Raw genomic sequence first — 16,297 nt, forward strand, 5'->3', positions numbered from 1 at the left:
AAAATCTTAAACTACATCATTCAGGTAAGCTTAAAATAGGATTTAATTATATGATAAAGTCACACTAGTTGACAAAGAACCAGATTGGCATCATTAAGCACTTAGTGAAGCAGAGCTTTGTAAAAAAATAATAATAAAATCCCAGAATGCAAAAGATCATCTGACCAGAAAACCTCCGATTATGAGCAGCTGGCCTCCTCTTTGGCACACCCAGCACATGCAAAGTCCTAATTATCCAAAACAAAAAGCAAAATCAAAACAAAAAAAACCCAGTCCATCAGGAAGAAGTGATCCCAGCAAATCTGGTTGGAAAGGCTGGCGCAGGACGAGCAGAAGTGCGTTCAGAAAGCAGCAGCAATATCCAGCATTGTCTTAACCAGAGGTCAACATCTTCATTAGCTTGATCAGTTTACTTAGACTGAGCTGTCATGGTGCTGTGATTACAAGCTTTGATTTCTTTTTTTTTGTTTTTCCAAGTCCCACTGGTTTATTTTTTGTTTTTATTTTTTTATTGGAGTTCAATTTGCCAACATATAGCATAACACCCAGTTCTCATCCCATCAAGTGCCCCCCTCAGTGCCCGTCACCCAGTCACCCCCTGCCCACCTCCCCTTCCACCACCCCTTGTTCATTTCCCAGAGTTAGAGGTCTCTCATGTTTTGTCTCCCTCTCTGATATTTCCCACTCATTTTCCCTCCTTTCCCCTTTATTCCCTTTCACTATTTCTTATATTCCCCGAATGAATGAGACCATATGTTTGTCCTTCTCTGACCGACTTACTTCCTTCAGCATAATACCCTCCAGTTCCATCCTCATCAAAGCAAATGGTGGGTATTCGTTACTTCTAATGGCTGAGTAACATCCCGTTGTATATATAGACCACATCTTTACAGCTTTGATTTCAAACTTCCTACACGGGGCTTATTTACAGTAAACTCCAACCACCACGATGGCCTCTTCAGCACTTCGCTCTCCTGAAGGACAGCGGTCCAGAGGTTCTTATAGAGCTACAAAAAACAAGCACATACATCAATAATAAACAAGATTCCTTAGACAGCCAAGGAGACAGACGCAGATGCCCTCATAAGCTTTTGTTGAAAACACAGTGAATTCTATGTCGCTTTTTAGAAAAGTTTAAAATGGTTTCATTTATATAATCTTTTTTTCTAACAGAAAACAACTGGGAAAGTGTAATACTTTAAAACATGTTTATGGTGACAGCTTCACATGTGTCCTCTTCTCTAGGAACTCCCGTAGGGGGCGGCCCGCACGGCTCCCGCAGGTGGGTGCCAGCTGTCTGCTCTGACACTTGCCTTCTCCCCTGGTGGCTGCCGGCTGGGTGGGTACCCGCACACGGACCCTCTCCACCTGCCCCTTCTGGGCCAGCGGGCCGCCTCCTCCAGCACACTCACACTGAACCCCTCCCGCCGGGCTGCCCCCTGGGAAAAGCAGAACAGCTTTTATTCCGGAGGAAAGCTGTGAGCCTTGTAGAAGCAGGTGACTGTGCTTCATCTGCCCCAGACACAGTGCCCAGGAGGACAGGTCTCCAGTCCACGGAGACATGGACGGAGCCTCTTGTGTACCTGGCTGGCTTCAACAAATTTTACTTCTTAATTTTACTTCTTCTTTTCTTTTTCTTTCTTCTTCTTCCTTCTTCTTCCTTCTTCTTTCTTTTCTTCTTCTTCTTCTTCTTCTTCTTCTTCTTCTTCTTCTTCTTCTTCTTCTTCTTCTTCTTCTTCTTCTTCTCTTCTCTTCTTTTTTTTTTTTTTTTTTTTTTAAGTATAAGGCTCCACACCCAATGTAGGGCTTGAACTCACAACCTGAGATCAAGGGTCGTGTGCTCCACCACTGAGCCAGCCGGGTGCCCCTTACTTTGAAGAATCCACTGTCCCTGCACCTGCTGAGTGCACTTGCTGGTCCCCTCCAGCCCTCTGCTCTGCTTGCTCTCACAGAGACACGGACTCAGGCTTGCTTTCTCTGCACAGGTGACATATCACAGTTTGGAGCACGATACTCCATTTAATGATCATTTTAAATAACCTCTGGCAGCCATATTTGTTCACTTAAAATGATCTTCCCGCCTAGCAGTACCTGTTTTAAACGTGTGCCATATAAACCTTCCTGTCAGGTGAGGTTTGGGGATTCCACCGTGGAATCCAGAGCCACAAAGAGCCTGCACCACAGGGATGCCCTCCTGCCCGTGAGCCAGGCTGCGCCTCTGCAGGGCAGGCATGCAGGCAAAGGGCTCCAGTCCGCCAGCCGCTCTGGCTCCTTCCACACCAGCTAACACTCCCATGTGCTCGGGGCCTCCTATGATGCCATGTCCGGGTGCTCCGTGACGGGCACCACTCACATGTCTCTTCCTCAAGTGCCAGCCAGCCTGGTGCCTCATAAGCGCCCCCACAGGCATAGGCTAGCCCCTCTCCTGTGGCCTTATTGGCACATCCTCCTGCCTGTGCCCATTCGGGCCCTGGCCACACCAAGGGCTGAGGCCTGATCTCCTGTCTTCTCTCCAGGCAGTAGATCTCTACCCACATCCTGGCTCTGCTGCTTCCTGGCTGGGCAGCTGTGGGCAGGCCACCTGGCTTCTCTGCATGTTGGGTTTCTCCCTGGCAAAGTGGTTTTTTCATAGGCCGTGTGGGAGAGAGCCAGATGCTCAGGCCTGCAGTCAGGGGACCGCAGGCCTCCATGGATGTTACTGTCTCCATGCCGGCCCGGGGACTTCTATCCTGCCCACCCCAGGGCCCAGTACCATCCCAACCCCAGGTGTGGCCTGGGCCGAGGTCAGGGTGCCTGCCTCCCTGCCGGGATAAGTCTGTTCCCCTGAGCACACATGGAGGGCTTCTGTTCCCTTACATTTAATCTCCACTGAGACACAGCAGAGTGGCAGCAGGTATCTCGGCATGAAGGACATGGCCGTGGGGGTGGGGGGTCAGGTGGGTCAATCCTGTTGCACTGCTCATAGTTGTAAGACCCCAGGCAAGTGGTAACACAGGGACAACACTCTAGCAGATGCTGAGCAGACCTCAGTGTTCATCACACTGAACATCACATAGCTCACAGGGATATGAGCTGGCTCAGTACTGAGCACCATAAGGGTCACACAGCAGGACAAAGTAGGGGCACCTGCCTGGAGTGCCAGAAAAGAGCTGAGAGGCAGTGTTCTGCTTAGACGTAATGAATGGAAGTGCTCCAGGCAGCAGCGAGAGCAGGTGCAAAGGCCCTGAGGCAGGAAAGCCTAGCATCATAGAAATGAATGGGGATGGTGAGGGTGGAGTCCTGAGGGCAGGAGGGGCATAGCATAAAATGACCTTGGAGAACCAGACAGCCAGAGGGCAGGCTGCCTGGGCTTGGGGTGCAGGAATGGGTGTGATGTGCATGCGGTTACGGGTATGAGGGCTGTTGCTGGAGGCCTCAGCAGAGGAGCAGCTTGACAGGATCACTCTAAGAGATCCTTCTGGAGCATGGCGGGGCAGAGAGATCGGGGAGCTGAGCCGGGGCTGCTGGGAAGCGAAACTACCAGGGGTGAGTGGTCATTGATGGAAAGCCAGCATTGTGAGACATCAGGAGGACCCAGCTCTGGAAAGGGCTCCCGGGGGTGTGAGAACAGGGAACAGCCTTAGGGCCTGGCACTGGGCAGGGCTTGGGCTGACCCTGGTACCCTGGCCCAGTTAGGGTGTTGCTGCCACCGCACATCTCGGAGGCAGGCAGGCAGGCTGGGGTATGGCTAACTTGCCCCAGGCCACCCCGACCTCTCCTGGCCACCCCTCCAGTGCTGCCCAAATGTGACAACTTCCCGGGAGGCGCCAGGGCCCTCCTGGCCCATGCCACCATCTCAGACGCCGGAATGACCACCAGCAGCCCCCAGAGCAGCCCCCACACATGCTCGGATGCCTGGCATTTCCCACCCGGCCACCGGGGGACTCACCTCGCCGTCGGCTCTGCCAATCGGTGAGTCCAGGACAAAGTCGGGAGGGGCGATCACGTCCACCAGGGCAACCGCATCGTCTTTCAGCTGTTGGAAAACAAAGTCCATTCGCTTGGCAACCCCCAGAAATCTCCATGGTGACCACTGAGAAACAGAGCACTGGCCGTTTGTTGCTACAGCCCGCTAGCAACGGTAACCCTAGCAGGCGCGTGCGTGGCTTGATTACTAACGCATTATCTTTTCGTTGGCCTGCAACACAGATTCCCTCGGTGTGTGTCTGAATATTTTCACCATGTTGCTAATCACTCAAGACTTCCAATGCGTTAACCGTTTTTCAATAAGGTAGGAGCTGCTCGTAAAAGTGGCTCTGCAGCCCACTCACCGGCAAGCGTCCTCAGATTTGTGTCTGAATCCTCCCTGATCTGAGCAGCTGCTGCTGTAGCAGGGGAAAATGTGTCCGGAAAAAATGTGCCGGAGAAGGTGTTTATAGGCACCTGGGAAAGTCGACCTGTGAAGGCTGTCTGGTGCGCAGTGGTTTTAGGACTCCCCATCCCCTCCTGCAAGTGATTCTTCAACATGACACATGGAATTTATATGAGACTCCCAAGAACATTCTTGAAATGCAGAAACATTTTTTTCTTGAAATAATTGTGAAGTGTCCTGGTGGCACCAACCAGAGCTCTGGCGTGGGACAGTTTCAGCGACGCAGAGAGCAACAGGCCATCCCGGAATAACAAAGTCCACACGACAGAGGGGAGCAGGACACCTTCATGGTTCAGATGCTGCTCGTTAGTGCACCTGCTCCCTCACTCCACGGCCATGTGCCCTCTGCCCGCGCGTCACAGATGAATGAGCCCGCCCACTTCAGATGGAACCGTTGGCAGAGCCAGGCCCCTTGTCTACATGGGGGTCAGCACACATGCCACGTAACAGCCCAAAATGGTCGGCTCAGTGGCCACCTCTGCCGAGGCCGCAGCAACACACCCACAGATGATGCATAAGTGAACTGCCGGACGGGGCTGGCACCCCCTCCACCTGTCTGACCCATGACCCAGGCCTCCCTGGTAGCAGATAGGGACAAGGCGTCAGCTGCCTGCCTGCCTGCCTGGGCCACAGCCGCCAGACGCGGGTTCCGGGGGACATGGCTATTTGGGAGCAAGGTGAACATCTGCTGCATTTTTTGTAAACAGCAACCCCCCCCCCCCACCCCGGAACACACAAAGGAAACCCTTCTAGTCACTGGCTTTACTGGAAAGAACCTACACGTGGCCACACCCCGGTACAGTGCAGTCACAGTCACACACTGATCCAGAACCCCAGAGATTGGGGGCTGGCTGCTGGTGAACTGAGTCAGGGAGGGGCTGAAAACCAGTGGCAGAGGTGTCACCTGGAACCGCACTGACTCTGAGTGCCAAGGAGAAATGAAGTGTCAGGTCGCCAGTCCTTTGAGACTTCTAATAAAATTATATCCCATCAAGAGGAGAGAGGACTCTGCCAGCTACCGTCACCCAATCTGGCGGCACCAGCACGCGCGGCCCTTTCACTGTAAGTTAGTCAAAATCAAAGATAAACAGCCTCGGTCACACAGGCATGTGTCCACGGCCAACAGCCGTGGGGCTGCAGTGAGTGATGGGACGGCACCGCTCCAGGCCATGTCCGCCCCTGCAGAAAGGCCCCCTGGACCGAGCGCCACTACAAAATAAAGTGGGGGCTCAGTCCATGTGACTCTTCTGGGTGACAAAGGTCAAAGAATACAATACACAAGAAAACTACCCTGAAATGAAGTTAGTCGGCGGCTGAGTCCCTTGGAATGCTTGAGAGAATTGCCAAGGCGGCTGTACGAGGTGCGTTCCAGACTACGGATTCTAAGACGTTCCCTAAAAGCTACTCTTTCCTAACATTTCTGACAGAGCCATATTTTCTTAAATCTTCCTGCTCTTGTTTGATGTTTTACACGCTCGAATGTGTGGGAAGCAAAGGCGGGTGTGTGTCAGTGGTTACACGTAACATGGGAATTGTGATGACCAAGAGTGACTGCAGCTCACCTGTGAACACAGGGTCAGGATGGCGTTCTGGATCATTTTTCCTGCTTCCTCACCAGAAAAGTAGCCACCTGTAAGCACAGGACTGGTTACACCAGGGTCTGGTACCCGAAGCCCACGTTACCCTACCAGGTGCCCCCTTTGTGTGAGAAGGTCTCCCCTCTGCAGGAATACGCTGGCTGGGGCCAGGGTTCCCATGTCCCCTTCCCATCACTGTGCAAGTGCCAGGAGGTCACAGCCAGGCTAGGAGACCTCCTCGACCATTACCACTATCACTCCCACCTCCACCTCTACCACTACCATCACCTCTATTACCATCACCTCCACCACCATCACCCCAACTCCACCATCATCACCTCCACCTCTACCACCATCACCCCCACCTCCATCACCATCATCCCTACTACCTCTACCATCACCTCCACCACGATCACCCCTACCTCCATCACCCCATCCCCCACTACCTCTACCATCACCTCCACCACCATCACCCCCACCTCCATCACCATCATCCCCACTAACTCTACCATCACCTCCACCACCATCACCCCCACCTCCACCACCATCACCCCTACCTCCATTACCCCATCCCCCACTACCTGTACCATCACCTCTACCACCATCACCCCCACCTCTATCACCCATACCCCCACCGCCATTACCCCCACTTCCACCACCACCCCACCACCACTACCATCACCTCTACCACCATCACCCCCACCTCTAGCACCACCATCACCTCTACAGCCACCATCATCATTACCCTACCTCCATCACCCTCACCTCCACCACCACCATCACCTCCATCACCACCATCATCATCATCCCCAGTGCCATTAACTGCACCACCTCCACCTCTACAACCACCACAGTGGGCTTGCGGTGGCATCCATTGGGCTCAAGGCCACAGCCTGTGCATTTGAGTGCACAATCTTCTCTTTGATTTTTGTGAAGAAAACTGTCCATACATCAGAGTTGTCAAGTCTTAGTGCATGGTCTCCTGCCCTACACCCTGCCACTCCCTGGGTTCAAAGCCCACTCTCCCCTTTGTAAACCTAGCCACATGCTCTCACCGCCTCCTCAGAGCAACACCAGCCCTGAGCAGGAAGACCTTGTTCTTGGTGAGGGGAGTAGGACAAAGAGTCTTACTCTTCAGGAAGTGCACATATATGCACAAGACATGAACAGATATATAGTCTGACTGTAGCATTAACATGTCCCAGGAGATATTAGGGAAAAATGGTCTGAAAATGTTCCTTAGAAGGATAATAATGGAGAAAGATGGAGGAATTCAGGCTTACACCATTTTCACCAATCTCCAATTTCACTCCACGGCCATGTGCCCTCTGCCCACGCGTCACAGTGGAATGAGCCCGCACATTGGTATGTGGAATCAGTCCACATACCACCTCCTCCAGGAAGCCCCCCTGGATCCACAGGCTGGCATTCCTGAGGGTGTCTCCCAGCAGCCTGGGCTTGTGTCTATCTGGGCCTCATGGTCCTGGAGGTGTGGGTTTCAGCTCTCTATAGACCAGCTCCCTGCCTGGCTAGTACGGGTCTTCTGGGAATATTCTCTGAACTGAACTGGAAACAGACTTCAAACTCTGAATAAAAGGGAAACGTTGTCCTGTCCTGATGTTGCTTTTTTTAACATGGAATCCAGGCTCACCTGCCCCCGGTCTCCCCCAGCCTGTGATGAATGCTTAGTACACACACATGGAAGGTAACATCTCACAGGGGAGGCAAAGTTCCTGGACAGGACGTGGCTGGATTCCAGGTAGGACAGGGCGGGGATAGGGCGGATGGACAGGTGTCCACTGCCCAGGCCTTACCTTGGTAGAGCAGGGCCATGTGCTGGCTCAGGGTCCACAGGGCGTAGAGGGCACTGAGCCGCCCCAGTATGGCCCGCAGCGGGGGCGGCACGCTGGGCTGGTGTGTGTACTCGTGGAACCTCCGCACCACCGTGAGCTCCAGGAACGCCAGAGCCAAGGGACGGCAGTAGTACACCTTAAAATAAAACACAACAGAGCCGTCGACCCCTGTGAGCAGGCGGCTGGGGCCCCAGTTACAGTGTGCTGGGGGCGGAAGAAGGAAGCCTTAGGAACACAGACCCAGACCAGAGTGCCAGTGCATGCCCTGGAGGGACACTGACACCAAGTGACGCTGCGCATGGAAGGGGGCACAGCATGAGAATCACCCACATGCGAACAGCACGGGAAGGCCAGCGCCCAGAGGCAGCCTGGGCTGAGGCCGGCGCTCATGTGCTCCTCGACCTGGGGAAGCCCAGTGACCGCTCTCTGCTTGGCCCCACCTGGAACGCACAGGGACAACCGTGCCTGGCCCTGCAGCACAGGGGCACCCCCGGGAGGTGTGAGGGCACACAATGGGTCCTCCCTGGCACAGAAGGCACTCAGCAGGCCACCCCAGCTGCTCTGGCCCCACAGAGGAAACTGTCTCCCGTCCCGCTCATGAATCCGTCCAGAAGCAAGCAGTGCTAACTGCAGCTGAGACGCGGGACCGCTCCCAGCTGGGTTGCATTTGCAGAAGGAGCTCTGATGCCCGCTGTGTCTGTGAGCAGAGGCCACTGCAGATCCTCTGGTCCCAGTGTTTGTCTTCACCTATCAGCCCCAGAGCCCGCTGATCATCAGCTTCATTAGCTTTTCTTTTCCCCTCTTCACTGTGTCATCATACCAGATTTGTTCTATTTAGAACAATAACACTGGTCATGATGAGCACATGTTGCCTTCATGTGGCAGGCACAGGAGCCGTGTCTACACAGGACCCTGGCTGGTTGGGCCGAAGGGCTGCATGACGGCTCTGCCAACCAGGTGTCAGCCCACCCTGCATGTCATCTGAGAATCTGAAATGACACCTGTGGAGCCCAGGGTTTGAGAGCTGCGTGTGCTGGGTCCAGAAGGCTACGTGGGCCCCAGAGTGACAGCCACACTGGGCCGGGGACGCAGGAGGCCTGAGAGAGACGTGGCACTGCAGCAAAGGCCAGTGGCCCTGAGACGCCATGAGCCAGAGAGCAGGTCCGCTTCTGCTGGCTCTAGCTCCAGACCCCACAAGGCCTGCGACACTTGACGCCAGGGGCTCTTTGCTCGGGTAAGTTTGTCCCCAGGGACATCTACCACCATCAGATGCATCCTCGGTTGTCAAAACTCAGGGGTGCTGTTGACATCATTGTGGGGGGAGGTGAGGTGCTGCTGAGCATCGCACAGTGCACAGGACAGGCCTCCCAAGAACTGTCCGTGGATGGGACTGGATGGAGCCTCTGCTCCCCAGGCTCCACTAGGCGGGGACGTGTGGTAAGGCCACAGTTCTGCCTTGGCTCCTGCACCATCCATTGACCCTCCAGTGCTGGGCTGTTTAAGTGTCCCCTCTGGGAGTCTGATGAGACTCTTCCTGGACTCCAGGAGGCGGGGGGTCAGCTGTCGCTCTGCAGCCCCGAACCTGGGGCTAGTGCTCGCAGAGAGGAGCACTCAAGGGCAGGGCCGGTCACCCGTGAAGACTCTGGAGGGGCAGCCCTGCCCCCAGCCCTGTCACGAGGGCAACCCCTCCCACAAGCCCCTGTCCCCATGAAGCCATAAACCAGCCAGATCAAGCTATCTGTTTCTGCTGTGCTCCAATTCCTGAGGATATTTGCACATTAGCAAATAATGAACGATTCAGGCAAAAAATGAATTCCTAATTGTCCAGGTTCAGACATCAGTTCAGGGCAAAGACCCAGGCCCTGGGTTTGGCGCTGGGTTCCCTGCCGGCCCCTCGCACAGCTGAGCTGGATGACCTAGGGCATCTCTCTTGGCCTCGACTGCTTCATCCATGAGAGAAGACAGCAGGAAATGACATGTGTCAGGAGCCCCATGTGCAGCTGGGGATGGGTGGGCGAGGGAGGGGGCGTGCTCAGCTGCCTTCTGAGGCAGACAGCTCTGGACAGGGGCTGGCTCCAGGAACTGGGGAAACCCGTGACCCACTTTTTTACATTTTCTCACTTTGAACATGGGAGGGTATTACTCGGCCAAAAAAGGCAATAAATGCATCTTTTTCACTGCCAGTCTGCGTAGGTGCACAGCAAGGGGCAGCTGTTTCTGAGGGGAGGCGAGAGAGGAATGCGCTCCCCCACTCCGAGTCTGAGTCAGCACACTCTGGATTTTTTTCTTTAAAGATTTTAAATATTTACTCGTGAGATGCACAGAGAAGCAGAGACACAGGCAGAGGGAGAAGGAGGCTCCCTGTGGGGAGCCCGATGTGGGACTTGATCCCAGGACCCTGGAATCAGGCCCCGAGCTGAAGGCAGACACTCAACCACTGAGCCACCCAGTGTCCTAGCACATTCTGGATTTTAAGGGAAGCAGGGAGTAGCTGCCCCAGAGAACACAGCAGCCCACCTCGCCATGCCCATGGGACACCGTCCTTCACCTGCACAGCCCCAGTTCGTGCTCTGGAACCCCTGTGCCTGCTACCTTGTACCAGCAGCCGGTTCCCCGCCAGGAACCCTTCCCCACCAGGACATTCTGCGGTCATGCCACATGAGCTTCCCTGGCCTGCAGTCTGTCTCCTGACTTTATTTACAGAAATGGTGAGCATTTATATAGTCAGATCTGAATACTTTCTCTCTTTTACGGTTTCTAGTTTCCTGTCTTAAGAAGGCGCGTCCCATACCAAGGCCATGTAAACGATCTCCGCAATTTTCCTCTCACACCCTGTGGCTGCTCAGGTCACTGTATGGGAAGGGGCTACATCCCCCTTGGAACCCATGAATGTCCAGCCCAAGCTGTGCTTGGTCAGCTGTGCTGACCCAGTGCTCTTAGCACACTCTGTGATCCAGACCAGCGGTGGAAAATGCAAGACTGCACTTGGGTCATTACCTCCCTCCAGGCCTCATGCTGCTCCATGCACCTGCACTCCAGCCAATGAGTGCCGATCAGCCCAGCAGCCCTCCCTGGGGACCCAGAGCCCAGGCTGGCCTCGCCCTCTCCTGTTCTCTTCTCTGCGCGACTCACTGAAACGCTGCTACGAAGTCCCTTAATGAAGGTCTAAAGGTGAATTGTTTCTAAAATGGCTGGGCCCCTGCTTGGGTTCCATTGTCAGGGAGCCAGACATGGGGTGGCTGGTAGGGGTGCAGAGGGACAGGCACCTCTAGGCAGTGTTCCAGGATTCAGGTGGCATGGGAATGAGGGCCTCTTGCGCCCGCCATATCTTTGAGGCCTTGGCTTGTGAGTCAGGGGGAGGACCTCCACTTTCACTCCAATAGTGACAGCCTGACAGGCGGGGAAAGGGGTGATGTGGGACAAGCTAATGCACTCCTGTCAGTGTCCAAAAGACTAAGCTTGCTGGGGCCCCAGCCATTCCAGAAGGATCATTTCCACGCCCCCTATTTTTGTGGCACTGAAGTCAAGTTTACTGACTGGGGCCACCCACGAAACTTATTTACTGTACAACCTACGTTCGAGCTGCTTTTATCAATCCAGGCCTTTGCAAGAAAGATGCCATCCTGTTTCCTCACCTCCGCACCTGGTGCAGGTGCTCCTGGCTGCATCTGACCAAGCGCTCAAGCTGCCCATCACGATGTAACAGAAGGGGTCAGGAGCCTTTGGAGGAGATGGCCAGATGTGGACACGGAGTTCCCAAAGGACATGAAAAGAGCCTCATGAAACAAGACCAAGGAGAAGGAATGGCCCCAGTTCTAGAAACTTCTCATGTTTCCTTTATCTGTGGCCTCCCAAATGACACCGATCACTCCAGATATACTGGCTGTATGGGTCACAACAGGCCAGATCCAGATGCAAGCAGGCGTTTTAGAGAGGGCTGCTTTGACGCTATAGATTGCGGAATGTGGGAGCCAGCCCCGTCCAAGTACAAAATCCAAAGCCACCCTGGACCATTCCCACCAAGGCTCCCTGAGAAGGGTAGCAATGACCTGAGAGAAACCCGGTGTGACCTCACATGAGTCACCAAGCTGTTGCTGGCCAGCCAGGAGGGACCAGGACTGGTGTCTGGCCCCACATCCCAGCGTCCCCGCTGTGACAGTGACAGTTCTGGGTGCTGCCAGATGCTGCCAGGCACCTTGAATACAACACCCACAGTCCAGGGAGTTCTCTGTAGCAAACCAAGGTGCAGAGACCTGCCCATGCGCCCGAGGTCCCAGGGGCCGAAGGGCTTGGCTTGCCACCCCCAGGACATTCAGTTTCCCCAGGCCACGGCAGCACAGGAACTTAGGGCAAAATAAAAAAGCAAATTTTAAAACAAATATGTACCTGACTGTTGTTTCTTGCTTCAAAGTCATTCCTTCCTGATCTTTTCTCTTCATTTAATTTTTGGTAACTCTCAAGGAGAAGGTAACAAACCAACCACTCGTATGCCGCCAGAGGGACTTCAAAACAAGAAACAGAAAAAAAAAAAAAAGTGACAATAAAGTATCTACTGTCTGCAGAGCACTTACCAGGGAAAGGTGCTGCCGAGAGCAGCTCGGGCAGATGGAGTGATCTTCAGGACGAGTGCGAGAGCCGGGCTAGCTCCCAGACAGGGACACTGAGGCACAGGGAGGGCCCAGCTCTAGGTTGGGACAGGCCCAGGGGAGGGCATCCCCTGGCTCTAAGGCCACCCCGGTTTCTACACTAGTCCAGCAACCAGAGGCCAGGGAGCCCCAGAGCCACCTTTGGGGTGAGCATTGTTTTGGGACAGCTGCAAATTCTGGCTGGTGCTCACGTGCTTAGTCTGACGGGACAGAACACATCCCCCGTGTCACTAGGGATTTGCATGGACACCAAGGACAACTTTGTGGCAGATGGCGGGTGAGCAGCAGGAGGAAGGGGTGCCCGTTCACTGGCCAGCCTGGCCATCAGCCTCTGTGGGGCTGGTGGGCAACTGAGCTGGGAGTTCCTATTGGTCCTCCTGGGGCCCCAGCCCAGGCATGTCCCTCCCAAGGAGCACTAAGGGAGGAGAAGTGCCCTAGACTGTAGACAGGCACGCACTGGATGGGGTGGAAGAAAGACCCATGGGAAAAACCTCAGGGCATCCCTGCCCTGCCCTCTCCCTGCCCCCAGTGCTGTGCCACATCTGTGGACGGCTCGCCTCCTCGTCACATCTCAGCCAGAGATGACGCAGACGCTGACACAGCACATCCTATGTACCAGGCAGGTTCCAATCTCCTCGGAACACCCAGCCAAACAGAGCTGCTACCTGCCCGATGAGGACACAGGGCAGGAGGAGGTGCCCAGGGTACAGAGGGGGAGGGTATGAGTCATCTGACCTGGTCATGTGGCCCCGATCCACACCGTCACCAGCCCCTACCCTCCAGCCCTGGCACAGGCAAGCCCTTTTGCTCCGCAGCTGTTCTGGACTCAGACCCCCAGGAGGGGCCATGGGGACCAGGCCACACTGGATTTGGGCCCAAAACCTGGGCAAGTGGTCCTCGGGATTCCTCCTGCATCACACAGCCCGGTCCCAGGAAGAAGACAGGCAACCCTCACTGGGGACCCGTTGCAAACAAGCTGGTGCCTCTGAGGCCTCCTCTGCACAGCTATCTTCAGGCCGTGCCAGAGTCCTGCCAGGTATGGTCACTCCAACAGAAGCCTCCAAAGGACATGCCCACATCCTGATCCCAAACCTACAAACATCTTTCTTGGGAAAAGATAGACAGAATCAGTTAAGGATCTCAAGAGAAGATTCCCCAGGAGTGGTGGGCCCCAAACCCAACAATAGTGTTCTATTGGGATCAGAGGGGAGATACACGCATGGGGTAGGCCATCGGGGTAGAGGAGCGATGGAGCCATGTGGGCATGAGCCCAGGAGCAGCCGGGGTCCTGGAAGCTGGAAGAGGCAGGAAGGACCCCACCCCCCCCAGCCCTGAGCCTCTGGAGGGAGCGCAGCCCTGCCCACGCCTTTTGTCCAGAGCTGCCAGAGAGAAAAATGTCTGTTGTTTCCGGGTCCTCCCGCACTCCCCACGCTGGTCACTGCTACTGCATTCCAGCTGTCCCTTCTCCTAGCCCCAGGGCTCCTACACATGTCTGCTGGGCACTCAACTCCTCGAGTGACACCTGAGCTAACAGCAGCATCACACCTCTTCTCCCCAACTCCCGGGCCTTCATTCTCACCCAGCCATCTATCCAGTGAGCCCCTCAAGACCAGCCAGACACCTGCCAACCACCTCCCTGCCCTCCCACCCTGCTTCCATCCCTCCCCCATGCTGCCCTTGTCTGGGTCCCCACTTCTTAGCCATGTCCCCTTCTGAAGCAGGGCTCTGACCGCCACGTGCCCACAAGGCAAGGCGTAGATGACTGGCCCCAGCTCACTGGCTGGCACAGGCCCGGTCTGGGTGTTGCCTGCCATCTGACCATGTTCCCATACCCTGAGCTCCTGTATGGCTGTCCATTCCCACACAACCTCCTCTCAAGGTGCAAGACCCGCCACAGAGCTGGCTGCCAGGGCAACAGTGCTCTCCCTACATCTGGTTGCCCAAGGGGGTTTTCAGATGGTGGCCCCCAGCATGTGGCAGCCAGCCCCAGCAAGAGTGAACCACATAGCCCCGGCCCTACCAGGCTCAGCATGGGGATGACCACATCCCCCCAGTGTACCACAGGGGACACTGGGGCTCGGAGAGGTTAAGTATCCAGCCCTAGGTCATGCTGACGTCAGAGCCTGAGGTCCCATGACTGCACCATGGAACCCCAGTGAACAGATACAATGTGAGCCCACTGCCCTGTATGTACACATGGCTGTCAGAAGCACACATGCTGAAACACAATTACTTAATATTTTTGCAAATTAGCCAATTTGACCAGAACAAACGGGCCTCATACTGTCAGGGGACAGCGCAAATCCTCAGATGCACAGGATGGTCCTCAGCACACATGCCTGTATGTGAATCGAAGGAAGCAGAGACAACAGGCCATGCCCGCCCCTCCCTCTCCAAATAAACAACTCATCCCCCGAAGGGAAATCTCTCCGACCTTCCTGACAGGCAACGCTCGGTACAGAGGGGTCTGACGTCTCCAGTCCTACAGAGCACGAGGCTCATAAAGATTTCACGTAATCTTCACCACAGATCCCGCCAGCACATGCCAGGGCCGACACGCGGGATGGGCTGACCATGGGTCCCAGAGATGAGGGGCCGGCCACGTGCCACATGCTCCCTCCTCTGCGTGGACAGTGACGTCAGCACTCAGTGTCACTTTCACCAAATGAATTTTAGTTCCGTTTTTTTCCTCTAGAAAATGTTTTTACTTTGTTGGATCTTGCAAAAACCAGGGCACTCACAGGAAAAACAGATGACGCGGCCTGGCACATTTCCTGCTGTAGATACGCAGGAGGGGCCCCTGGTTGCACGGTGTCTGTGAGGGAGGGACTGGACTGAGTGCTGGGCACGTCCAGAAGCTGGCAGACCACTTGTTTACTATTGGGTTTTACAACGGGTGATGGTTTTAGAGGAAATAACGCTGGTTGGGTTGATGTTATAAGAAGCATAAGCTCATTTTCTAGTGTTTTCTGTAGCAACACTTGGCTGAGGAGCTCTGTAACCATCTGAAATAGATCTTTAAGTGCGTCCTGCTTCCTACGGTTACTTTACAAAGGCAGGTGAAGACCTGTTAGGTTGGTTATCATCAGGAAAACCATGACAACATCTGGCAACCAATAAGAAAGAAAACACTTATGAGCAGGAGCTTTCTAGAGGATGGTGATGATGATGATGGTGGAGGAAGTGGCTGGGACATCAGCCCAGCCTGGATTACACTCTTGCTCCGGCCGCTGACTTGGATTGGGGCGGCCCAGTCTCCTCTCGGGAAGACGGGCGCAGTGCGTGCAGCCCTGCGGGGCCGAGTGGAGAGTGAGGTGGGTGTCCTCGGTGCCCACAGCTGCTGATGCTGTGAAGCCACAGGCTCTCGGCCTCTGATAAGCAGGCGGGTGGTGGCCCCCAGGCCCGGGGGATGCTCACTCTGAGGTCTCCTGATACAGGGCCAGGTGCCCTCCTCCCATGACAAAGGTGCTCTGCTAACAGTGCTCGGTGGAACAAAGGGCGTCTTCGTGATGACTTCTGTGATGGAGAGTAGAGTCCGCGTGGTTGTATTTACAACAGTGACCGGTGGTTCCTGAGCATGTACATGGTACCAAGCACGGCGCTGAGCGCTGCAATCAGCTCCCGCGACCCAAGAGCCTGACGGAGCAATTACAGCTCTTCCCAGGGTTCGGCCAGCAGGCCTGAGGCGGGAAGGGGTCGCCCCCTTGCTCTTCTGGCAGTGGGGCTGCGCTTCCAGGTCCCCGGGGGGCTCAGCAGAAGGGCAGCTCCCGCCTGGCCAGGACACAAGCCCCACAGTTCATCACCATCCCA

The 16,297-nt window shown here is 55.0% G+C and overlaps 1 protein-coding gene across 3 annotated transcripts in view; it reads right to left on the minus strand.

Annotated features, from left to right (window-relative positions):
- Positions 1 to 762: 762 nt before the first annotated feature.
- The window catches only part of ACOX3 (acyl-CoA oxidase 3, pristanoyl), a 51,533-nt gene continuing 35,998 nt past the window's right edge, over positions 763 to 16,297 (minus strand). For all 3 annotated transcript variants that reach the window (XM_038533161.1, XM_038533162.1, XM_038533163.1), the window contains exons 14-18: positions 12,228 to 12,343; positions 7,803 to 7,977; positions 5,974 to 6,041; positions 3,929 to 4,015; positions 763 to 1,007 (exon numbers count right to left, since the gene is read on the minus strand). In XM_038533161.1, the coding sequence (XP_038389089.1) occupies positions 888 to 1,007; positions 3,929 to 4,015; positions 5,974 to 6,041; positions 7,803 to 7,977; positions 12,228 to 12,343 (566 nt within the window). In that variant the 3' untranslated portion in view covers positions 763 to 887. The remainder of the gene's footprint in view (positions 1,008 to 3,928; positions 4,016 to 5,973; positions 6,042 to 7,802; positions 7,978 to 12,227; positions 12,344 to 16,297) is intronic.

Source organism: Canis lupus, chromosome 3 (assembly GCF_011100685.1).
Source record: "Canis lupus familiaris isolate Mischka breed German Shepherd chromosome 3, alternate assembly UU_Cfam_GSD_1.0, whole genome shotgun sequence".
Classification (NCBI taxonomy): Eukaryota; Metazoa; Chordata; class Mammalia; order Carnivora; family Canidae; genus Canis; species Canis lupus.